Source organism: Gnatocerus cornutus, chromosome 7, assembly GCF_029298725.1.
Source record: "Gnatocerus cornutus isolate USDA-ARS CGAHR chromosome 7, icGnaCorn1.1, whole genome shotgun sequence".
Taxonomy (NCBI): Eukaryota; Metazoa; Arthropoda; class Insecta; order Coleoptera; family Tenebrionidae; genus Gnatocerus; species Gnatocerus cornutus.
The window spans coordinates 1,363,348-1,389,027 of NC_142239.1; the positions used below are offsets into that span (position 1 = coordinate 1,363,348).

Here is a 25,680-nt window from a genome sequence, read left to right on the forward strand (position 1 = left end):
CACCATATTCAGTTCAAAAACACGAATCTGAAATATCAGATGTGTTCCTACAATTTGCAATGACCTTAGAAAATGTAACTCACTATTATGCGTTTTTGGTGATCCAAAACCGCTTAGTTGTCGGTAAGTACATGTATCTGATTTCTATATTACTTATACGTCTTGGTATCATTAGTTGGTTTCCTATTCAAATATTAATGGTACTGTACGACCAATTTGGACTTGAAAAAACTTTCATGATAACACCTTTTAGCATGGCGGTCTTGAAAGTGTGCAGAATTGTGCCTACATTTGTCGATTCGACTTTGTTTCTACAAATCATAATTGAAACATACGAATTTATTAGTCGCATAGCCACTAAATACCACAAAACTCCGTTTTGACGTGGGTAAGCTTGTCTTTGCCGTTACTCTTGTAGGTTCTAAGCCACTCAACGATACAGCATTCTTCGTTACTTTTGCATACCAACTATACCGACTGCACCAGCATTTTTCGATAGCAGCACTACGTCCTAGATTTCATACGTATTGTGAACCAATTTTGACTTCTTGACTACGGCAGTTCACATATTGGAGCTTCGAGCTTAATCTACTTTGGATTAATGACATGATTAAACAAAAGAAAAATGTTAAAAGTATCTAGTACCATACATTTTATAAGCGCAGTAAAGAAGTTTGCCGAAAAAGGATGAAATCAGTTAATTCTGTCTCCATCATAATTGAAATAACTGTTTTAACGTAAATGCAATCATAAATGAGTCAAATCGCTTCACTGCATACGTGTCACTGAATTTCCATTTCCAATAAACCAGTGACATTTCTAAAGAAGTCGTGAATTCTAGTTGCACCTCATAGCAAACCAATCTGCAATCATTTTTCTGGTGATAACCAACTTTCAACAAGTTTTTTTACTCACATTTCCTTGTGCCTACGCATTTTTTGCACCAAAACGTTGCCTGATGCATTGTGATTAGTTTGCAATTTCAAAAGATCGAGATAAATCGTTCTGCGCAAGTTTAAATCAATGATTTTCATCATCATGCTCAAAAGTAAACATAACCTCAAATGAGAAATATTACAAATGTCAAGAACGTCACTGACGTCAGCGATTATTGACAGACCGAACGCAGGGATGTCCAAAATTGGGCGTAGGAAATTATTTTTTTCATAGCCGACTATGATTTTGCATCTTTTGGAAATGTTGAGGGTCTTTTTTCTCTTTTTCTCGGCAACTTGACTAGCTAGACGGTTGAGTTTTGGCACACTCGGATAATTATTGATGTTTTATAAAATGACATAAATCTTAACTAATTAAAATTTAAAATAAGACAAGTAAAATTAACATTTTTAAGACAAGGATGACGCTGGTAATGTCACATCATCCTTACCTATTCAAGAAATTATATTTTAAATTTTAGAAAAATCCGTTCATAAATGACAAAGATATTGAGCCCGAAAGTCTTAGATGGGCCACCCTGTATAACTATTTTAAGCACAAATATAAAATTTCATTGTCGAATCAAACTCAGAGGGATCAGTACTTTTACACTAATTTTGAATGAATTATATTTGAGTTGTGTAAAAAAGTTTCGTTTATGAAATAAAAAGAGTTGAATACTTCAAAAGACATGCGCATAACTTCTCAACGCCCAAATTACCAAATCCTAGCCGAAAAATCTATGTGTTTCTACGTTTTAATTTGGACAAATATTTTTGCCTGGCCTGATATTTGATAGGATCAATTAAATTTTGATTCGGTTTGGTTTTTAAAAATAATACAAATTTTTCATCCTGGCCTTTTAGAATTCGGTTCACTTGTTTACACCAAAAGTGCAACAGAACCTTTACAATTAATGATGAAATATAGTTTGGAAGATCCGAATGATCGTTACACTTAAAAACATTCATTGTAATTTGTGTATGCAAGAATGTTTGCAAATATTTACCCAGATTATTACTACTGCAATAACGAGGCATCAAATAAAATAAATACGCACAGGCCTGCGATACAACAAAATATAAAAAGCTACCAGGTTTAAATAAGGTCGACCCGTTGTACTGACTTCCTTCTATAACTTCTAAAGGCACGTCCCCATCACTGGCAGTTAATTGTTGCTTACAAATGGTACAATTTCTTCCCCTTAACGCCTTTCTCCCAATATATCCTGCAAAGTAGGCGATCGTGGATCTGGCAACTCTGGTCTTTTTCGCGGAAAATCCTCCTTTTGGCAATGAAAAACTTGGTTTTAAATCGGACGCTGCATTTATATTGGTTTCTGAACTTGTAAAAAAGGACCTCAAATTATCCAAAGCTCCGGTTGTCCGATCTGCTTCGCAATTTGATGCGGGAGAATGATCCGCCATAAAATTGTTTACTACCAACGCCTTGAAGGAATTAATGAAATGAGCTGCATCAGGCGCCGTTTCTCTTCGACCATGGCTTCTTATCGCGGAAAAAAAATTTTCCAGGCAGTCCTGATTGAAGGCTCTTGGAAGGAAGTACTTCATTTTTGAACATAATATGTACTTCAACTCTATGAAGCCATTTAGAGTTGAGCACAAATTTATTACAGAAGGGACTTTGATAAACTTCCGCTTTTCTTGATCATAAAACTTGAAGTTTTTTAAAAAGCGACAGGCATTCCTCCAAAAATCCTCGTGCTGCGAATAAGTTGTAACACATCCTTTTAGAGGTTTCCCAGTAGGAGCTAGTTTTGTGTTGCCATTAAGGCTATCAAAAAGGGTGTCAAAAACAAAATTAACTCTCCCGTATCGGCAGCCTCTGGTGGTAAATTATATTCCCCTCTGGTGTCTACAATGAATACAAGTTAACAATAAATTATCACATCATTAAACCTTACCTCTAAACGATATTCGTTTTAGAAGAGAACCCACCTTATGGCTGAAAACTTGTTCCATAATTGAAACCTTCATTTTGTTCATTTTATTTGGGTAGATATGCCCATCGGTTAATTTTGGACACAATCGAGTATCGTCTAGTTTATCTAAAAGGTATAGCTGTTCGATGTGGCTCCATTTTCCGACCTTTTGAGTATTTTGGCTTTCAAAATAAATATTTTTGTTCAAAAAATTATTTCGAATTCCTTTAAATAAATGAGGCACATCATATAGTGCAACAATTTCCTTATCATGCACCGTAAAGCTCAAAAAATTGTTGTCCTGCTTATTTGATTCACGAACCAAGCTGTTGATTGCCGCTTGGTTGGCACTCCCTTGATCACAAATTGTGCAAAGGATTTCTAATCCAACCTTCTGACATTCTGTAATCAATTTTTTTATCAGCTTTTTTAATGGCAGTGACTTTATTGGGCCAGCGCTAAATGTAAATGCAAGGGCCTGTTTCCATTGTCGGTTTAAACCCTTTAGCATGAAAACATTCACTGAACTTGCTATCCGTGGAACCCTGTTTTCACCATTATCTTCAATGCCCACAACTAGGTCTTGCTGGCAATTGTATTGCAATAATGAGGACAGTGACATTTCATCAAAAACAAGAGCGCAAAATCGGTCATTTTTGTTTTTGAGTTTTTTAACCGCTACCTCAAGGCTATGAAATATTGAATTGTTTATTCCGGGACTAAATGGCACTTTACTTAATAGGCTACTTAGTGTTCGTGGCGACGGCATGGCAAAAATTTTTGAAATCAGTTTATAGCATTTTCCACTGCTTTTTAATAGAGAAAGTGCCAGAAGTTTTTCATCAAGCGTGAATCTTCGACCTCGAGGATTTATGCGCTGTGTTCGAATCTGCTGCATAATAAACATCTGAGTGGCTTCATTTACAGGGTGTAAATAATTGGCCAAACTTGGGTTTTTAAGGGCTCTTTCAGCTTGAACCAAACGTTTTCTCATATTTTTGACATTCTGGTTTGCCTTTGCCGTTCTTTTTGCCCATTCTCCAAAAGACTTTTAAAACTTTTTGCAGCGAGGAGTCAAGTCCATTGCTCTGGTAATACCCACAGAATACAGAATTCCTCTTTTTTTTTGGGGACCTACAAAATCAATAGTGTTGTAAATACTGTTCTCTACTCATATATTTTCCTGGATATCTGTAAGTAATCGATGACTGATTTCATTTTAACGTAAGGACTGTCCTATTAGCTGTTGTCTTGCTCCGCCTAGATTGCTCTATCATAATTAATTACTGATAAGGTCAGGGTTTGATCGCGCTCTGATGAGCCCAGGACCGAATTAAGCTGAATATTTTTAATATTTTGTCCGAACTCTATTCATCACGTTTATACAAGTGGAACAACAATATTAAGGTAAAAAAGTGTTTTCTTAAGAAATATGTCAAAATATAATAGAGTGTCTGTATTTAACTAACATACAGTAACGCTGATTTGGCATTTATAACTACACAAATTTTTTTATTTTTATTCACGAAATCTACGTATTCACTTAGAAAAATATTGCTAAATTATATTTTTACAATAAGTACGATCAACTAGACGATAGTCGAAATCAGTTTTTACACTATGTATAGCATTTGTCAATCTCAACAACACTGTTTATTTTTTAAAGAAACGGCGCAAACATAACACATACCGGCCAAATTCCCAAAATTAATTTTTGGCTTCCAATTGTAACCTACGTTATAACTATATACCATAGAATGGCCGTCTAGTACGGAGCGTACTCTGTTCACACATTTTTAATATTTATGAAAAGAATCAGGTAATAAAAATAAATTTGTAAGTTCTGTGTGCATCTATCCTATTTTTAGGTAATTTTCTTTGAAATGATTCAAATTATGAATTATACTTTTAAAGAATAATTTTTGACCTTAAGGTTTGTACTGCTCAAAATTCGGTCTAGACAAAATCCTAGAAAAACAAAATCTTCCAGAAAAAAAAATACTTTACCGATTTCACGAATAGCTGAATTACTTGCTTCAAAATTTAACAAATTCATTCCAGATGTTGAAGGCTGCGGTTCAGATGCAATAACATCGATAGATTTATTATACTCTAAAAGCTTTGAAATTAGTTACTCACAAAAGTTGAAACACCTCTACCTTCAAAAGGTGATTGAGTAGTTAAACTACATGTTGGGCTTAATGTTGATGTTGGGCTCACTTGGATAGTGATAGGAACTACAATTCAAAGATTATAAATCGTTGTTTGAATAATAATTGTCTTTGTTCTTTACCTGGCAAAAATTGTGTTGGCACAGCATCTTTCCGGAGACCACGTTTTGTACCCGGAACAAGATACTCTTTACTAAAATGTTTATTGCAAACAAAGTAAGAGCGGTAAATCTCTTCCGAGGTAAGGTTTCCTAAATCTAAATTTCGCACTGCAGCCACCCATTTCTTCAAAAACTTGGCATCTTTTGGGAACCGATGCCTTTTTTGAATTCTATCAGTACATCCCGGAACACAACATTTATTTTTATAAATGACACTTTTTGTCTCGTCCATACTGCTGATAATATACGAAATTATCTGAAAAGCATTACAAATTGTTGTATGTACGTTGCATCAACGGTGATTGCATTTATTTCAGTGAAACTTACCACAACTAGAAACAAGATTGTGAATAGTTCTGAAAAGAACTTATTTTTGGACAAAGCAGACTCAAAACTTGAATAAACAAATCAGTTTGTAGACCAAACACTTGAGTAAAACCAGAAAATTTCGCGCTAAACAAGTTAAAAAAACTGTTTTACAAAATGCGCATGACAAATTATTGACATGCGCGTTGCTTGTGTCTAAATCGACAAAACAGGTTGCTATTGTTATCAACATTTCGCTGGTTTTTGACTGAAGCGCCATCAAACGGATGTAGGGGAAACGTTTATCCATGTTTCAAACCAATAAAACCTTATGCCAAGATCACTATACCTATACTTTCGCGTCTAAACGTGCGTGGTTTGTGGTTGTCAGTTCGGTAGATGTCATTCGTTGTAAGTGGCCGGCTCTCCAATTTCGCGTAAAAACACAAGTTTTTAGTGTTCCCACGTGAAATTTTGTGTTCTGAAACATTCATGGAAGTGTTTCAAGTGTTTTAGTCGTGGTCACCAGCCAAAACAGTGTAAATTAAGGTAAATTTTACGATTTTTTCAACAAAGCCAAGAACGGAGAGTTCTGTTGTAGAGCCAGATGGTTTTTTCAGTTTCTTGCGGAAATATTCAAAGATTATTGGGGGTAAATCAATTCTTTATTAGGGAGAAGGTTAAGAGAAAATTAAATGTTGCGATTTTTGAGGTTAAGTCGTTGGTGATGTTGGTTGTATCAGCGGCTCAATATGATGAAGAAACTATAGAACATTTTTTTTCCAAAAGAAGGATTTTGAGTTGACTTTGATTTAATTCGTAATTTTGGTAATTTTAGTGCAACAGTTATGAAATTTGGGAAAGTTATTTTTTTTATTCGTATATTGACTATTAAATTTCAAAATTGTACAGCCAAAAACACAGATTTGCTGCCAACTTTAGACGAGAGCATTGATGGTCACGTGCTCTAGAATAGCAAAATCCGTAATTTTGGTAGTTTTATTGCTACAGCTATGAAATTTGGGGAAGTGACTATTTTTGCGTCGCAATGACACAGATTTTAGAAATTTTAATTTTTGAGACAAGCAAAAGTTTCCACATCCTTGACTAAAATTCATAATTTTGGTAATTTTAATGCTACAGTTCTGAAATTTGGGGAACTTACTATTTTTAAGTCGTGTATTAACTCTGTCAAATTGCAAAATTGTAGAACGAAAGACACAGAAAATTGCAAAATCAGTTTCGTCTACAAATCGTTCGGACACTGTATATTTGGATTTATATTGGAACTCGACCTTGTCCATTCATTTCCCTCGGTTATGGCAATAGCGCCACCTGATTATTTTTTGTTCGCTCAAGAAAAAAGTTATAAGATAAGCAATTAGGAAATTACGTAGGTATTAATCTCTTTATTGGAATCAGTTGTGTTTCGACTTTTGATAAAGACGGTCGTTTCGGAAATTTGCTACTCTGATAAAATATCTTGTAAGGTAAAGTACTAGCCCATCATATTCATTTATAGACATTTTGGAGAGTTTTCAATTCATAGAAACGTTAGGTGCGTTTGATTGTTCATTTTTTCAGTTTGTTAGTGTTAACAAAAGCTGTTTAATATACAGAGTGTTTATGTTTAGTAATAATCGGATTTTAAAGGAAGTTAGATACATTTAGACTTTTTTGGTTCTTACAAGTGTTTATGTAGGATTTGTGTTTGACTGTTGGATATGGCGAACAAAATTTGAAGATTGCTTTCAGAATTTTGAAATTTTTTTATTGAAACGGAAACATTCTTCTCAAAATTAACCGCTCAATATTAATTTTGAAATTTAAATTTTATTTGAAAGCACATATTATGAAACTCAACTTCATAATCGTCGTAAAAATTTCCATAGTCGTCTCACGCCACTGTGCTGGAATTCACTTAGGTCTTATGTATTCATTTTATCCTTCAATTACTTAATGGGCCCGTTTAGCATATTTCAAATTAATAAAAAAAACTGTATGTTTCGATAGCAAAAGGTGATCTAAAGACCTCCTGAAATTTTGAAAACCATTCATCAATTAGATCCAGAGTTATACGGCTGTGAATTTTGAAAGTTCTGAATATGTCGTGTGACGTCACACCACGGTTGCTTCAGCGCGGACAGTGGGAATTCGCATGGTTCTGGGTGAACGAAAATCATAGCACCTAAACGGCTTAAGACAATTGGTAGAAATTTTTAGAGTTAATGTTTTTTAACTTGCTTTATTTAATTATGCAAGAAAAATATTTTTATCTTAAAGTATAAGAACAAAAATAAATAAAAATACAAATACAATTTTTGGAGTTTCTTAATTTGTTATCAAAAATTCTCTAAAAAACATTAAAAAATAGTTAATCTGTATACGGAATGGTCCAACGTGATTTTCTCAAAAACTACACTCCCGCTCAAAAGTATTTGCCAAAACCAACAATTTTTTTAAGTAACTTCAAAATAATTTCTTTCTTCTGCTTTTGTTTGGCGTTTTTGTTTTCATGTTTATATACTTCATTGATGCTAATAGCAATTTTTTTCTTTCTTTGATATTTCAGAAAATATAATTTTTTTAATTTTTTTAAAGTACTTTTAGAAATTTTTAAAAAGTTATCGTCTCACATATTTTCACAATTCATCAGCCTATAAATGCAAAAACAAAAGTGTTGATTGACGTTTACCTTTTTTTTAATATCGTGAAGGTCTTTGACAACAAAACTTCTTTAATTTGTGGTTGCGGAAGTTTATTGTTCTCCAAGATTTTCTCAAAAAATTGGTGACAGTTTTGTACAGAAATGGTGAAGAAAGTTAAATTAGGTGTGGAAACGCGTGCAATGATTATCTCTTACCACAGAATCAGCAGAAATAACCGCGAAATCGCAAAAGAATTATTAATATTTTTAAGTGGGCAAATACTTTTGAGCGGGAGTGTACAAATGATGGGAATTTGAAATTTTGGGTATAAAAATAAGCCTATAAAACTAATCGAGTGAGAGTATTCATATTTTGGGAATACACGCACAGTGTCGGCCGCGGAAAAAAATTAACACTTTATGAGTTATAAAATTGCGGTATAATAAATAACGATTTTTGGATTTTCTATGTCTAAAGTTGAGAAACCGTAAATCTCTCACTCAATTTTGTCACTCAGGAATTTGTTTTTAAAATTATTTACCAAAATCTATTTTTGGTATATGCCATATAGTACCTAATATATGTATACATTGATTTATAAAATATTTTTATTTATTTCACCATAAATCCTCATTCTTTCATGATTGTTATACTTTTTTTGACCTACAAAAAAGCTCCGGTTTCCTTCGTTTTTGGATTAATCAATTCCTGTTCTAAATAATACTATGTACAAATCGTCGAATCTAGGATGAAGATTATGGGAAAAACAGTATCAGAGGAGCAAAGTTTATAGCCTGCAAGTCCATTTCCTCAACTTTCGTAAATTCGGCAGCGTGCTGATAATGACATTATCACTTTTTATACAAGCTCGTCTGATCAAATACCATTAGGAAGTCATCCAAAACGGTGCTAAAAATATTGGATGCCCGATATTTCCAAGCTACAAGAAAATTATATTGCCGAAAAAAAAGTGCTATTTTTGTAATGCACTATCACAGATACTTGGGCAAGTTTGAAACAAAAATGATAGGAGTTTTATGTAATGTATGTACTTATTTACGACTTCACCTCTGCCGTTAAGAATGACTAAATTTTTTTGAATTGTGGTCAGACTACGTCTTTTTTCAAAAGCTTTTCGAAGCTTTGACCTATGTGTTGCATATCTGCATTTTTGACAGTGAAATATTATGTGGTAAAACGCCGGGTTTTATTATGATTTTACCACTTTTCGTTTTTAAGAACATATAATTTTCAATATCTTCTTCTGACTGTATTAAAAAAATGTGACAATAGTCTACTGGCTTTATTTGAAACAAAATCACTTTGCCGCATAGCTAGTTAACAAGTTTTTCTTGTTTTTTCATTTTGAAGAAGACTGATAAATTGTGTAGCAGGTGTTATTACCGATGTGTTTCTAGTTACATTGGGAAACTACATATCTTTTGTATGGCATTTTTTAATTTCACATTATAATGTAAAATACGCTAGGCTTTCGGATATTTAAAACAACAGTAATTTGGAATCAGTAATGCTGAAATGTTTCAAATCTGACATTGGAGTGCGCCGAGTACCGTGGTGTGACGTCACGGCTAGCCACGCCCCGTTTCCCAAATCTACACTTTTGGGATTTTTTTTAAGGGTGAAAGAATTGCTGAAAAAATTTAATTTTTTGGGAATCGGTTATTTACGCAAAGTACTTTCAAATTATGAAATAAAAAAAAAACGCTAAACGGGCCCATTAGTTGAAGGGCAGACAAGTTGAGCAGTACCGCACCACCGACAAACAATTGTTTTTTTTTGCCAAAAAAAGAGTTGGATAACAATATTGAAAACTTCGCGAATATTCTGGCCAATTTCAAGTTCAATTATATGAAAAAAGGTTCACACTAATAGACCTTTGTTGAAATATGCCTCGATTGATTTTCTTTCTGGAGGAAATATGTATGACAAATTCGCTAAAAATCCTAATGTGACCCTGACGTCTTATTGCATACTTAAGGACTTAAAATTAACGCCCCAGCGAAAATCAAATGTTTAAATTTTGTTACATAGTGAAATTAGTGCTCATTATTAATTCTTTAGGCGTGTAGTGTCCCACTTCAAATTCAAATTTCAAACTTTCCGCGTCACAACGACCGCAGGAATTTTTGCGTTAAGAAGTTGGTGGACTTGGGTGTTCACCGCCGCCGCAGCGGAGGAGGAGGGCGACGCCGGAGGCGATTCATTTTTGGTACGAGTTCGGGAGTACCAAGGTGTTGTGCTATCGAGTCCGTTTTGCCATATTTTTCAGTGTTAATTTTAATTGCTATTTTGTTCTAATTTTTCATTTTTGTGTTTTTTTTTTATTTTTAGTTTGTTAAAATCTTAAACAATTTTTTTTTTACCCATTAATTTTAACGGGAGTGTAGTGTTATTTTAGGGCCCCTTGTAGAAGCGCTTGTGCGTTGTCACCTTTTGGTATGTAATAATTTTTGTCATTTGTTGTCTTAAGAAGGAAGTCACCCCGGATTCATGTAAAGTAGTTATTTTCCGTACAATTCTAAAGTAACGCGTTTTTTTTCCGGTGACGTAAGCGTCTGGATTCAACCAGTGTTCGCCCACCGTCCGATAAGCCACGTGCAGAAGCAGTTTAGATTCGTGGAAACCGGATAGTTTTGGGAACTGGAATTTTTATTCGATTCAGTTTAAGGAATTTATACTGATGAGTTCGAAGGATTAAAAATAGAATAGGATTTTAAGAAAGTGTGAAATACATGAAATTAACTGGGAATGTCTTTTTGGAGTACATTTTTCCTAAAGTCCACGACTTTCTCTTCCATTGTATTTTATCGAAACTGAAAATTTATATGTTTATGTATTTTATGTATGTCCCTTGATTTCTTAGCTGCTCTGTACTTGTCCGAACCTAATTCTCCTTTCTAGACTTTCTTCGTCACAAAAGACACAACATAACAAACAGCCTCTCGCGTTAATGTTAGTACATTCTTTTAGAGTGTGATCAATTCAAAATTAAACTTTGATTTTTGACTTTCGAAAACCCTCCAGTGCTTCCGCGGGTGAGATGTTGGTTACTCTTAATCTGGCCATAATTTGTTAGTACTTTCGATAAGACACCGCCTGTACTATGCTTGCGGAATAGGAAAAATTGTCTTCGGGTCTTCCGAAAACATAATCTCGTCCTGTTTCTGTGTGTCGCCTTCGAAAATAATTATCTTTTATTAATGTTTATTGATAAATTGTTTGTACATGTCTACTTGGTAAATTGTGTGTTGTTTTTCATTGTTATTTTGTTTTCAATAATTTTTGTAGTTTGATCACACTCACAACAGAGAGAATGGGAGATTTTTGTAGTTCTTTTGATGTAATTCACTTTCCGTTAATTTGTTTATTGCATCTTTGTACCGAAACGTTTCTTTGTAAAGTGACTTCCTTTGAGATTAAAAATTATTAAGTATTTTGTAACATGATCAAATCGTCTGTTCAAATGCTTGTATTTCTTGAAATGTTAAGAATGGACACGTAGCTGTAAAATTTAAATCAAAACCATTCAAACTTCTAAAGTCTGAATGCTCTTCCCAAAAGACGATGCACTGCTTTGTATCTAATGAACATCCGCCTTCACAACACAACGTAGATCCTAGCCGTTTCAGACGATCACGGTTTTCGGCCATTTTATTTATTTTAAAGTTCGCTGTTCTCGAGTTTGGCGGTTCATTTGAATTTTGGCGGAATTGGGTTACAGATCATTACAGGCGTGTTTGTAGTTTCGTTTAAAAAAGACGTGTTTAAAAAATTCGAAATTTGGGTCAATGTGTTATTATAAAATCTGATTATTGCAAGGCACTTTAAATACATGTTTTTAATGTAAGGGAAGTGTTTTAACAAAAATTGCGTCGCATTCTTTGGTAAATTTCTATTTGATAGTTTTAATATTGCCGAAACGGGATTTTCCGCGAGTCTTGGGATGAAATGTCTTTTGAAAACGCGAGGCGAAGTAATAACGAAATTGATAGATTTTCTATAAGGAGAAATAATTTTGACAATGACTGTGTGATATTTTTCCGTACGTTTTAGTCCTGTTTTTTTAATGCAGAATACGTAACTAATTGAGCTGCATTGTTCCTAATTAGTGAACGGACAAATCCATTACAAATACAATGCTTGAAATTTTTTTCCAAAAAAAAAGAGTTAAATAATCATTATTTAATAACCCCCCGTAAAGCTATCGTTTATTTAGTTGTACTCTGAGTTTTGTGTAAGAAAGACGTGCTACGGTGGCTCGAAATTTATTTTATTGTAGTTTAGTGATTGCCAGGGTTTAAAGGTAGGACTTGTACTTTTAGTGCTACAGCTATAAAATTTGAGAAATATTAGTAATTCTAAAAACTAGTGTTTTTAAATGAATATTACGGTGTCTGTGTTCGCGAAAGGGGTGTATTTTGAGACCCAAAATGGGGGGGAGTCACTCAGATTTAATTTATTTTTCCCATTCTGCATATTTGTCGACTAGAATTTCTGACATTTTATCTCTTCGATGTTAATCTTTTTAGCTATTCAAACTTTCTCTTTTTTTTTTTCAGTTTCCACCATTGATTTCGAGTGCCGAAATTTTTAGTGCGCGAGATAGATCAGTTTAGTTTCAGTAGTGTCATAATAATAAAACTAAAATCGTTTTTAAAACAAAGTGAGTGAGTGGTTCCTGGTTCCTGCTTCCTGGAGGGGGATGCAGTCGTAGGAGCGCGACGATACCACTTAGGGATCAGGATTAAAGGGTAAGTTAACCGCTAGCTTGAAATCGTTGGCCAAATTTCTAAAAAAAAATTTCTATTGCAGTAAGTCCGTGTGCGAAGACGATGGCGACGTTGGATCCAACAAGGTAGGATTTTTTTCTTTCTTTTTTGGGTTGTCGTCAGAGGGCCAAATTTTTGACGGTTCATAACAATTCGAAAACTATTTGAGATATTGAGATGCGGTTTGCGCCATCGTTTTTCTCGGCTCATTTTACGTTAGAAAAAGTGCATAAAAGCCCAAAATTCGATAGTCGATTTTTCGCGAAAAAAAATTGCGACTCAAACGATGAAAATTTTTCATTTTTTTGATTTTTTGGCATAACTCGCAAACTATTTGTCCTATAGATCTCAAATTTGGCCAGTAGATAGATTTTAAGCTCCTCTTTCGACTGATATATAATTCAATGCTATTAAACGTCATTTTCATTTTGAAAACATTGATTGAAAGTCACCCTAAAATGATGTTTTCAAAACCGTTTTTGGCCAATACCTCGTTTATTTATTAAGCAAACTCTACAAATTTGGTCTCATTTTACGCAGAATTTCACGCTGAATCCAAAAATATGATAATTTTTTAAAATTTGTCAATAAATAACCGAGTTATGGCCGTTTGAAATTTTGGGTTGTCGCCAGATGGCCAAATTTTTGAAGGTTCCAAACAATTCATGCTCGATATCTCGAAAACTATTTGAGATATTGGAATGCGGTTTGCGGCATCGTTTTTCTCGCGATTTTTTACATAAGAAATAGTTTTTAGATTTTCCAATAGTCGAAAGTTGCAAATTTTCGCAAAAATTCATGACTAAAACTATGGCCAAACTTCTCATACCGATATCTCGCTTATTTTTTACAGTAAACTCGAGTTATTATACATCAGTGAACGCAGAATTTTACGCAGATTTCAAGTCTGGGATTTAAATTCAGATCCGACAACAAATAACTGAGTTATGGCCGATCAAAGTTTCGGATAGTTGATTTTCATTTTTTCTCATTTTTCCCAATATTAAAAGTTAAATATCTCGGAAACTATTAGAGATATTGAGATGCGGTTTGCGCCATCGTTTTTCTCGGCTCATTTTACGTTAGAAAAAGTGCTTAAAAGCCCAAAATTCGATAGTCGATTTTTCGCGAAAAAAAATTGCGACTCAAACGATGAAAATTTTTCATTTTTTTGAATTTTTGGCATAACTCGCAAACTATTTGTCCTATAGATCTCAAATTTGGCCAGTAGATAGATTTTAAGCTCTTCTTTCGACTGATATATAATTCAATGCTATTAAACGTCATTTTCATTTTGAAAACATTGATTGAAAGTCACCCTAAAATGATGTTTTCAAAACCGTTTTTGGCCAATACCTCGTTTAATTATTAAGCAAACTCTACAAATTTGGTCTCATTTTACGCAGAATTTCACGCTGAATCCAAAAATATGATAATTTTTTAAAATTTGTCAATAAATAACCTAGTTATGGCCGTTTGAAATTTTGGGTTGTCGCCAGATGGCCAAATTTTTGAAGGTTCCAAACAATTCATGCTCGATATCTCGAAAACTGTTTGAGATAATGGAATGCGGTTTGCGACATCGTTTTTCTCGCGATTTTTTACATAAGAAATAGTTTTTAGATTTTCCAATAGTCGAAAGTTGCAAATTTTCGCAAAAATTCATGACCAACACTATGGCCAAACTTCTCATATCGATATCTCGCTAATTTTTTACAGTAAACTCGAGTTATTATACATCAGTGAACGCAGAATTTTACGCAGATTTCAAATCTGGGATTTAAATTCAGATTCGACAACAAATAACTGAGTTATGGCCGATCAAAGTTTCGGATAGTTGATTTTCATTTTTTCTCATTTTTCCCAATATTAAAAGTTAAATATCTCGGAAACTATTAGAGATATTGAGATGCGGTTTGCGCCATCGATTTTCTCGGCTCATTTTACGTTAGAAAAAGTGCATAAAAGCCCAAAATTCGATAGTCGATTTTTCGCGAAAAAAAATTGCGACTCAAACGATGAAAATTTTTCATTTTTTTGATTTTTTGGCATAACTCGCAAACTATTTGTCCTATAGATCTCAAATTTGGCCAGTAGATAGATTTTAAGCTCCTCTTTCGACTGATATATAATTCAATGCTATTAAACGTCATTTTCATTTTGAAAACATTGATTGAAAGTCACCCTAAAATGATGTTTTCAAAACCGTTTTTGGCCAATACCTCGTTTATTTATTAAGCAAACTCTACAAATTTGGTCTCATTTTACGCAGAATTTCACGCTGAATCCAAAAATATGATAATTTTTTAAAATTTGTCAATAAATAACCGAGTTATGGCCGTTTGAAATTTTGGGTTGTCGCCAGATGGCCAAATTTTTGAAGGTTCCAAACAATTCATGCTCGATATCTCGAAAACTATTTGAGATATTGGAATGCGGTTTGCGGCATCGTTTTTCTCGCGCTTTTTTACATAAGAAATAGTTTTTAGATATTCCAATAGTCGAAAGTTGCAAATTTTCGCAAAAATTCATGACTAAAACTATGACCAAACTTCTCATACCGATATCTCGCTTATTTTTTACAGTAAACTCGAGTTATTATACATCAGTGAACGTAGAATTTTACGCAGATTTCAAATCTGGGATTTAAATTCAGATACGACTGCAAATAACCGAGTTATGGCCGATCATAGGGTGGGATTTTGGTTCTACTACGATACGAAGACGATACGATGTTTCTATGGCAACACCAAAAATATCGTAATCGGTATTTTGGTTCTCGATTTTATCGTGGCTCAACGATACGAGCCACGATGTGAGTACGAGTTTTTATCGTGTGCATTGCAGATGTCGAATTTCGCGGGCGCGCGAAATGTTTGGGGTTTTTTAACCCCCATCTTGACAGAGCGCGGTTTTTTTAGCGCGTTTGTGCATTGTGGGAGTTTCATCAACCAGTTTTCCCGCCACTTCGCCCACACAAAGACCCATCAAGGTAATTGTAATTAAAAACAAATATAGGTAAAAATCGTATAAAATTACAACATATCAACAATTCTACAATGTTTGTAATGTTAATTTAGATGGAAAAAGGTAAAGGAAAACAACGTTCCGGAAAGCCACTGCCTCAGCAAAAGAGCCTGATGGTAGATTTCATGCTTAAACATCTAGCTTTCGCTCGCCATCAGGACTCTGACCCCATCAGAGTGTTCAACCTTTGGGAAGAACTCTCCCAAAGCCTGAATGCGTCTGGCGGGGTCCGGAAGGACAAAAAGTAGTGGCAACGGGTTAGTATGGTCACCTCTTAAATCCATAATAATTTTGTATGAATTTTAGTGCTGGGGGGACTGGAAATCTTCAACAAAAGCAAAAGCCATGGCGTTGAGGAAAAAGCAGGGGCAAACAGGAGGTGCTGGCCCCAGTGAAGATCCAGATTTAGTCTTGCTAAATCAACTTGATCTGAAAATTTTGCAAATCCTGGGGCCAGACTATGCTGACGATGAGACGGTAGAGCTTGGTTCTCAGGTAAGTCTTCACATGAAAGTTCCATTCTTGCAAACTCTACAAATGGACCAATTAACTATTATTCTATTTCAGTTTAAATAACATTTTAGGTTACTTAAATAGATTCATGTAATAATTAAGATGAGTTTAATTTTTGTTCACATTTACCTATGTATTATAGAACATCCTTGTTGAACCTGCCTCTGAACACTGTGCCCCCGCCCTTCCAAGTTGTGCCATCGAACATCCTACTGTAATAATTGTTTTATAGGAAATATTCTTTCCATCAATAACATTCGTGTCTTGTAGATTCCTCCAGAGCCGCTTCCAAACTCTCTCCCTCAATTACCTTCCACTAGTAGGGCAAGTCCTGAGGCCAGGAGAGCCCCCAAACGAAGACGGTCCCAAAAGTCCGAAGACACCGTGGGTGAAAAGCTGCTAAAAGCAGAAGATGAGGCGAACCGTCTTCGCAGCCTCCTGGTCAAAATAGGGGAGCGCCAAGCCGAAGCACTTGAAAGATTAGCGAATACTAGTGAAAAGTTTTTAGATATATTTACAAAATTTGTTGAAAAATAAAAACTTACCAATAATTTCGTTTTCTTTCAACAAGCAACCTCACACGTGATGGATGGAATAATGATTTTTTATTGCGCTTGTGCAAGTTGCGAGAAATTGTATTAGTCTGAAGAAAGCAACCAACAATTCTTTTTTTGTACTGTATTTTTTTATGTTTTAATGTCATTTAAACTTAAATTCTGTTCAAAGAAATGCTTGCTTTTATAAGCAAAAAAAAGCAATTGAAGGTGATCTGATAAACCTTGAATTATTCAACATAATTCTATGTTCATCTGCAACACAAAAGACACACGAATGTTACGTGAGGTCTGTGCTCTTTTTAAAAATCTGCATTTGCGCACAAAGTAAACGACAATGAAAAATGGTAGAAATTGGTTGTGTGGTGAAATACAATAGAAAATACGAACAGGTAAATAAGGAAGTGATATTAATTAAAATAATTGTTTATTATTCTGGCACGGGTTTGAAGTGCCAAATCGAGGTTCTCCACGCCGTCGTCGTTCAATTCTTCTTCATTCTCATCAGGATCTATCAATTGTTGAATTTGATCTTCATGTGGCAAGGGCAAATTGTGGCGGATCATAACATTATGCAATATGGCACAGGCATTGATAATCGTCCCAGCCTTTTCTGGGGAATACATCAGAATCCGTTCCCGTTGCAGACAGCGAAAACGAGCCTTCAGGATTCCAATGCACCGCTCCACGGTGCATCTGGCTCTGCGATGCGCTACGTTGAACCTGCTCTCGGGAAAATTATCCGCTGGATTCCTTACCGGAGTTATTAAATACGGCATGAGCGGATATCCAGAATCACCTGTGAAAAATGGTTACAAGTGATTTTTGTGATAATGTCCACTTATTTTATACCCAGAAGCCAAGAAGTCGTGTCTCCTTCTTGAAATCGCTCTCTCAGGATTTCGCCGACATTGCTTGCGCGCCAAACGAAAGCATCGTGACTGGCTCCACCAAATGCAGCATTGAGGGACAAAATGCGATAATCGCTATCACAAATCTATAGGATAATGTAAGTTACAAAAGAAGATATGTAATCTCATAATGGGTCTTACTATTTGTATATTCTTCGAAAAGAACTCTTTTCTGTTATAAAACTGATGGGCCCTTTCAGTTCCAGGGTTGTGAACTGCAATATGTGTTCCATCTACAAACCCAACCACCCCAGGAATGCGGAACAACTGCATGTGACTACAAAATAAAAGTCAAAATTAAAAAAAGAAACGTAATGAGAACTCCTCCATAACAACTGTACCGATGTTTTAAGTCAAGATACTCCTCAGGCTCGGGAAAACTAACATAATGTCCCAGGTGTCTCACAATGCAGGTTGACACCTCGCTAATTGCCTCTGACATTTTTGCCTGGGAGAGATTAACAAAAACATCTTGTCCTACACATCTCTGGTAACTGCCACATGCAAAAAATCGGATAACTGCTAGGATTCGCAGCTTTGGGCTCACACCGTGACGTCGACTGGGTGCGGGCATATGAGGCTCAAGAACATTTATAATGTGTGCCATCACGTCCTTATTCAGGCGAAACATCTCAACAAAACTACAAAAAGTATTTATGAATTCATAAATTCAACTTTGTAAAATATTTTTAGGATTAGTAATTACCGGATATCAGGCAACAAAAACGGATCATTTTCTTCTCTTTGCCATCTTTTTATTTCTCTCAGGTATTGACCATCACCTGCTTGTAAATATGGGAAAAAACGAGCCATTTTTCAACACTACAAATTTTCCAACGGTATTTTTTTAAATTCTTCTGTCAATCGTACGTCAAACATTAGAATTAAGTTAGCCACTTTTGGAGAAAAATAGGTGGCAACAGCGCATAATTTATCGTGGCTGGATGTAGTGTCATTCGTCACATCGTATCTGTTACGGCAGAGAAACAAAATACCGAATACGATAACGAACTACGAAATTATATCGTGTCACGATATATTTCGTAGGTAGAAACAAAATCCCACCCAAAGTTTCGGATAGTTGATTTTCATTTTTTCTCATTTTTCCCAATATTAAAAGTTAAATATCTCGGAAACTATTAGAGATATTGAGATGCGGTTTGCGCCATCGTTTTTTTCGGCTCATTTTACGTTAGAAAAAGTGCTTAAAAGCCCAAAATTCGATAGTCGATTTTTCGCGAAAAAAAATTGCGACTCAAACGATGAAAATTTTTAATTTTTTTGAATTTTTGGCATAACTCGCAAACTATTTGTCCTATAGATCTCAAATTTGGCCAGTAGATAGATTTTAAGCTCCTCTTTCGACTGATATATAATTCAATGCCATTAAACATCATTTTCATTTTGAAAACATTGATTGAAAATCACCCTAAAATGATGTTTTCAAAACCGTTTTTGGCCAATACCTCGTTTATTTATTAAGCAAACTCAACAAATTTGGTCTCATTTTACGCAGAATTTCACGCTGAATCCAAAAATATGATAATTTTTTAAAATTTGTCAATAAATAACCGAGTTATGGCCGTTTGAAATTTTGGGTTGTCGCCAGATGGCCAAATTTTTGAAGGTTCCAAACAATTCATGCTCGATATCTCGAAAACTATTTGAGATATTGGAATGCGGTTTGCGGCATCGTTTTTCTCGCGATTTTTTACATAAGAAATAGTTTTTAGATTTTCCAATAGTCGAAAGTTGCAAATTTTCGCAAAAATTCATGACTAAAACTATGGCCAAACTTCTCATACCGATATCTCGCTTATTTTTTACAGTAAACTCGAGTTATTATACATCAGTGAACGTAGAATTTTACGCAGATTTCAAATCTGGGATTTAAATTCAGATACGACAACAAATAACTGACTTATGGCCGATCAAAGTTTCGGATAGTTGATTTTCATTTTTTCTCATTTTTCCCAATATTAAAAGTTAAATATCTCGGAAACTATTAGAGATATTGAGATGCGGTTTGCGCCATCGTTTTTCTCGGCTCATTTTACGTTGGAAAAAGTGCTTAAAAGCCCAAAATTCGATAGTCGATTTTTCGCGAAAAAAAATTGCGACTCAAACGATGAAAATTTTTCGTTTTTTTGAATTTTTGGCATAACTCGCAAACTATTTGTCCTATAGATCTCAAATTTGGCCAGTGGATAGATTTTAAGCTCCTCTTTCGACTGATATATAATTCAATGCTATTAAACATCATTTTCATTTTGAAAACATTGATTGAAAGTCACCCTAAAATGATGTTTTCAAAACCGTTTTTGGCCAATACCTCGTTTATTTATTAAGCAAACTCAACAAATTTGGTCTCATTTTACGCAGAATTTCACGCTGAATCCAAAAATATGATAATTTTTTAAAATTTGTCAATAAATAACCGAGTTAGGGCCGTTTGAAATTTTGGGTTGTCGCCAGATGGCCAAATTTTTGAAGGTTCAAAACAATTCGTGCTCGATATCTCGGAAACTTATTCAGATATTGGAATGCGGTTTGCGCCATCGTTTTTCTCATAATTTTTTTACCTAAGAAACAGTTCTTTGATTTTTGTACAGTCGAAATTTGCAAATTTTCCCGAAAATTCATGACTAAAACTATGGTCAAACTTCTGATATCGATATCTTGCTTATTTTTTACAGTTAACTCAAGTTCATTATACCTCACTTGTGTCACTGATGGTGAACGCAGAATTTTCAATTGTTTTTACTTTCTGATACTGACCTGATCTGACCTCACGCGTCCTGACCCTACATGAGCCGATCTGACATGGGGGCGACTCTCCAGGTTCTTCGCCGACCTCTCCCTTTTCCGGATCTTTCCGGTTTTTCGTGATTTCTCGCGATATTCTTGATATCCCGCGGTCCACTTGGTCACTAGCGGTCTCTCGCGGTTCAGTCGGTCTCTTGCGGTCTTCCGCGGTCAACTCAATCACCTGCCGTCTTTTGCGATCTACTCGGTCCCCTGCAGTCTGCCGCCGTCTACTCGGTCCCCTGCAGTCTCCCGCGGTCTACTCGGCCCCTGCAGTCTCCTGCGGTCTACTCGGGTCCCCTGCAGTCTCCCGCGCTCTACCACTCGGTCTGTTGCGGTCTTCCGCGGTCCACTCGGTCCCCTGCAGTCTCCCGCGGTCTACTGGGTCTTCTGCAATCTCCCGTGGTCTACTCGTTCTCCTGCAATCTCCCGCGGTCTACTCGGTCTCGCGCGGTCTACTCGGTTCCTTTGCAGTCTCCCGCGGTCTACTCGGTTCCTTTGCAGTCTCCCGCGGTCTACTCGGTCCCCTGCAGTCTAACGCGGTCTCCCGCTGTCTCCGGCGGTCTCCCGTGGTCCTTCGCGGTCTACTCGGCCCCCGCGGTCTACTCGGTCCCCCGCGGTCTCTCGCGGTCTATTCTGTCCCCCGCGGACTCTCCCGGTCTACTCGGTTCTCCGCGGTCTCCCGCGGTTTCCTGCGGCCTGCCGCCGCCCTCGGTCTGCCGTCGCCCTCGGTCTGCCCCTTTCGCGGCCACCGGTTTGTTATCTCCCCCGGTCTGCCCCCTCCCCCGGTTTGCCCCCTCCACCGGTCTGCCCGCTCCTTCGGTCTGCCCCCTCTACCGGTCTGCCCGCTCCTTCGGTCTGCCCCCTCTACCGGTCTGCCCCTTCCACCGGTCGGCCCCCCCCGGTCTGACCCCTCCCCCGGTCTGCCCTCTCCCCCGGTCTGCCCCCCCCGGTCTGCCCTCTCCACCGGTTTGCCTCCTCTCCCGGTCTGCCCCCTCCACCGGTCTGCCCCTCCACCGGTCTGCCCCCTCCCCCGGTCTGCCCCCTCCCCCGGTCTGCCCCCTCCCCCGGTCTGCCCCCTCTCCCGGTCTGCCCCCTCCCCGGTCTGCCCTCTCCCCGGTCTGCCCCCCGGTCTGCCCCCTCCACCGGTCTGCCCCTTCCACCGGTCTGCCCCTTCCACCGGTCTGCCCCTTCCACCGGTCTGCCCCTTCCACCGGTCTGCCCTTTCCACCGGTCTGCCCCTTCCACCGGTCTGCCCTTTCCACCGGTCTGCCCCCTCCCCCGGTCTGCCCCCCGGTCTGCCCCCTCCACCGGTCTGCCCCTTCCACCGGTCTGCCCCTTCCACCGGTCTGCCCCTTCCACCGGTCTGCCCCTTCCACCGGTCTGCCCTTTCCACCGGTCTGCCCCTTCCACCGGTCTGCCCTTTCCACCGGTCTGCCCCCTCCCCCGGTCTGCCCCCTCCCCCGGTCTGCCCCCTCCCCCGGTCTGCCCCCTCCCCCGGTCTGCCCCCTCCCCCGGTCTGCCCCCTCCCCCGGTCTGCCCCCTCCACCGGTCTGCCCCTTCCACCGGTCTGCCCCTTCCACCGGTCTGCCCCTTCCACCGGTCTGCCCCTTCCACCGGTCTGCCCCCTCCCCCGGTCTCCAGCGGTCCACTCGGCCTCCCGCGGTCTATTCGGTCTCCGGCGGTCTACTCGGCCTCCCGCGGTCTCCCGCGGTCTAGCCGGTCACCCCCGGTCTCCCGCGGTCTATTCAGTCTCCCGCGGTCTATTCAGTCTCCCGCGGTCTATTCAGTCTCCCGCGGTCTAGCCGGTCACCCCCGCCCCCCCCAACCCCCCGGGTCGCCCCCACCCCCCGGGTCGCCCCCACCCCCGGGTCGCCCCCACCCCCCGGGACTCCCCCGCCCCCCGGGACTCCCCCACCCCCCGGGTCTCCCCGCCGCCCCCGGTCTCCCCGCCGCCCCGGTCTCCCCCCCGCCCCCCCCGCTGCGTCAGGCTAGGTCAGGTCAGGACAGATCAGATCAGGTCAGGCCAGGTCAGGTCAGGTCAGGTCAGGCCAGGTCAGGTCAGGTCCCCCCTCGAGAGTCATTACCTTGCCGCGGTGAGGGGGCAATAGTCAGCTGTGAGCTAGCCCATACTTAGTGTGGGAGGCAGCAGCGGCGAACCAAAAATGGCTCAAGGATCATACCGTAAACCGCCTGCTAGTGCAACGACCCCGGGAAACCGGGTACGTGCTAGCAGGGGGCACGGGGGTCTTGGCTTAATCGCCTGGGCTAAGTGGAGGGCTACCACTATAAAAAATCCCTCAATCCCACGGTGAGGTACGCGCCAAAGGGATGCGTGGCTGGAGAGCGGACCAGTCAGGAGCGGCCAACTTCGGGGCACCAGGCAAACCCCGTCGAAGGAAGCCTTTCGCACGTGCAGGGGGCACCGCGTGCGACGACAGACAATCCCCCATACTCGTGGGATCGAAATCCAAAGTAGGAAGCTACTCCGGGAGCAAGAAGGCAGCAGGGGGCCCATCCAACGCATGAGGGTCCTCCAAGTCAACTTGAATAGGTGTGCAGCAGCGCAGGACTTGCTGCTCAGGACGGCGACTGAGAGGAAATCAGACGTCGTGATGGTGGCCGAGCCAAACATCCGGAAGGCGGGCGACAGAGGGTGGCTGACTGAACCCAACCGGGATGCAGCGATAAGGTTTACTAGTACCAAGTACAAAGGTAAGTACACTGGTGGCGGGGAGGGATATGTGTGGGTGGACGTAGACGTATGCGTCCTGTACGCGTGCTACGTTTCACCAAATGTGCACATAGAGAAACTAAGTAGGGTCCTAAACTCTATCCGCCATAGCGTTAGGACAGCAGGGAAGAGCGTCATAATATGCGGCGATTTCAATGCGAAGTCGCCGGAATGGGCGTCCAGAATAGAAGATGAAAGGGGCAAGATCCTCAGCGAATGGGCAGCGGCGATGAACCTGTGTATCCTCAACCAAGGGGATGCACCGACGTGCATCAGACATAATGGGGTGTCGCACATTGACGTCACGATGTGCAGCGAAGAACTGGTAAGTAGAGTTACGGGGTGGAAGGTCACGGATGACGTTAACCTGAGCGACCACCAGAACATAACTTTTGAGGTCAGTAGCGAGACTCCAGGGAGCCAAAAGGCCTCTGGGAGTCCCTACTGGAGATACAGGGAGGCGAATAGAGTTCGTCTAATGGAGGAGCTGGTAAGTAAGACAGAAGACGAGACCACGTACACACCAGAAGGATGTGACAGGATCATCCGAGAAGCGTGTGAGGCTGCGTGCCGCAGAAGCGGCGGAGGCAAGGACCGCAGGAAAGCGGTCTATTGGTGGACGCCTGAAATCGCAAAGGCAAGAAAGGAATGTTTGGCTGCAAAACGACAGGCAGTGCGCAGCAACAGGAGAGCGGCGAGAGACCCTCTCAACGAGGAAAAAAACGGGAAGTACAAGAGTGCAAGAGCGACTCTTCGGAAGATGATTGCGGCGTCAAAAAGCCAAAGCATGGGAGCAAGTCTGCCAAGAACTGGATGACGACTTATGGGGAAAGGGTTACAAGATTGTAACAGGTAAGTTGAAGCCCAGCTCACCAATCGAGCTGACGAGAGAACGGATGGAACAGCAGATAGAACTGCTGTTTCCCAGACACGAAGAGGTGGTTGTGGCAACAAATGACTGTGGAAAACCGTCCCCGAGCTTCGGGGAGGAGGAGGTCATCAAGGCTGCCGGCCGAATTAAGAGAGGCAAAGCGGGAGGGCCCCGACGGCGCTCCCCCCGGAAGTTTGTGAGAGCCCTAGCCGAGAAATGCCCCGGGCTACGTGGCGAAGGTCTTTAACAGACTCCTAGAAGAGGGAACCTTTCCTCGCGAATGGAAAAAAGCGAGACTGGTGCTGATCGGGAAAACCCCGGACAAGACGGGGCAAATGGAGAGCAAGTACAGGCCACTTTGCATGCTAAATGTAATAAGCAAGCTACTTGAGAGGATGATCCTACAAAGACTGCAGGACGAAATAGAAGAGAAGGACGGACTGTCACCATGCCAGTACGGATTCCGTGAAGGCAGGTCGACAGTGGATTGCCGTCTTGAAGATGCAAGAAATTGCTGACAAGGCAAACAGTGGAACGTGGGGAACGAGAAGCTACTGCGCACTCGTGAAAATTGACGTGAAGAATGCTTTCAACTCAGCCCCTTGGCAGGGGATACTTGAACAGCTAGCAAAGTTGGAAAATCTCGCCATACCTTATCAGGATGATTCGAGACTACCTGAAGGACAGATACCTAATACTCAAAGATGAGACAGAGGTAAGAATAAACAGTGGAGTTCCACAAGGTTCAGTGTTGGGACCGACATTGTGGAACATTTACTACGACAGGGTCCTGAGGGCAAAAGATGCCCAAGGGAGTGACTCTGATAGGATTCGCAGACGATCTGGCAGTGGTGGCAAACTGCCAGAACGAAAGAAGGGCTCGAGGGCATAACCAATAAAGCCCTCGAGCTGGTGAGCGAAAGGATGGCCCAGAATGGCCTGGAAATTGCCCCCTGAAAAAAACGGAGAGCGTACTCCTGATCGGCAAGAGAAGGCTGACAGGTGTACGATTCAAGATACAAGGAAGAGAAGTACTCCCCGTGGAGTCAGTAAATTAACCTGGGGAGTCCACGTTGGCAGAAGCCGAACGGGAAAAGAGCACGCGGTCGCCCGTGGCTGAGAAAGCCGAAAAGGACGGGCCGTCCGCGCTGAGCAGACTAATGCCGAATGTGAAAGGGGACCCAAATCGAGCAAGAGAAGGGCCATCGGGATGGTGATAAACTCAATTATCCTTTACGCAGTTCCTGCCTGGGAGAGAGCCTGGCAGATAAAGAAGTACAAGGAGCGGACTCGAGAGGACGCAGAGAAAGA

General features: G+C 39.7%; 2 protein-coding genes across 2 annotated transcripts; both read right to left on the bottom strand.

Annotated features, from left to right (window-relative positions):
- Window positions 1-704: 704 nt before the first annotated feature.
- Window positions 705-1,511, bottom strand: LOC148170611 (uncharacterized). Its single transcript, XM_088042187.1, has 3 exons — window positions 1,496-1,511; window positions 916-1,174; window positions 705-863 (listed from the first exon to the last, which is right to left on the bottom strand). Exons 1-3 carry the CDS (start codon window positions 1,509-1,511, stop codon window positions 713-715), a joined length of 426 nt encoding a protein of 141 aa, XP_087898313.1. The 3' UTR covers window positions 705-712.
- Window positions 1,512-16,448: 14,937 nt separating this feature from the next.
- LOC148170612 (uncharacterized) lies at window positions 16,449-17,197 on the bottom strand. The gene is made up of 4 exons (XM_088042188.1): window positions 17,070-17,197; window positions 16,805-17,034; window positions 16,624-16,706; window positions 16,449-16,512 (listed from the first exon to the last, which is right to left on the bottom strand). The coding sequence occupies exons 1-3, from the start codon at window positions 17,195-17,197 to the stop codon at window positions 16,624-16,626; spliced, it is 441 nt and encodes a 146-aa protein (XP_087898314.1). The 3' UTR covers window positions 16,449-16,512.
- Window positions 17,198-25,680: the final 8,483 nt, after the last annotated feature.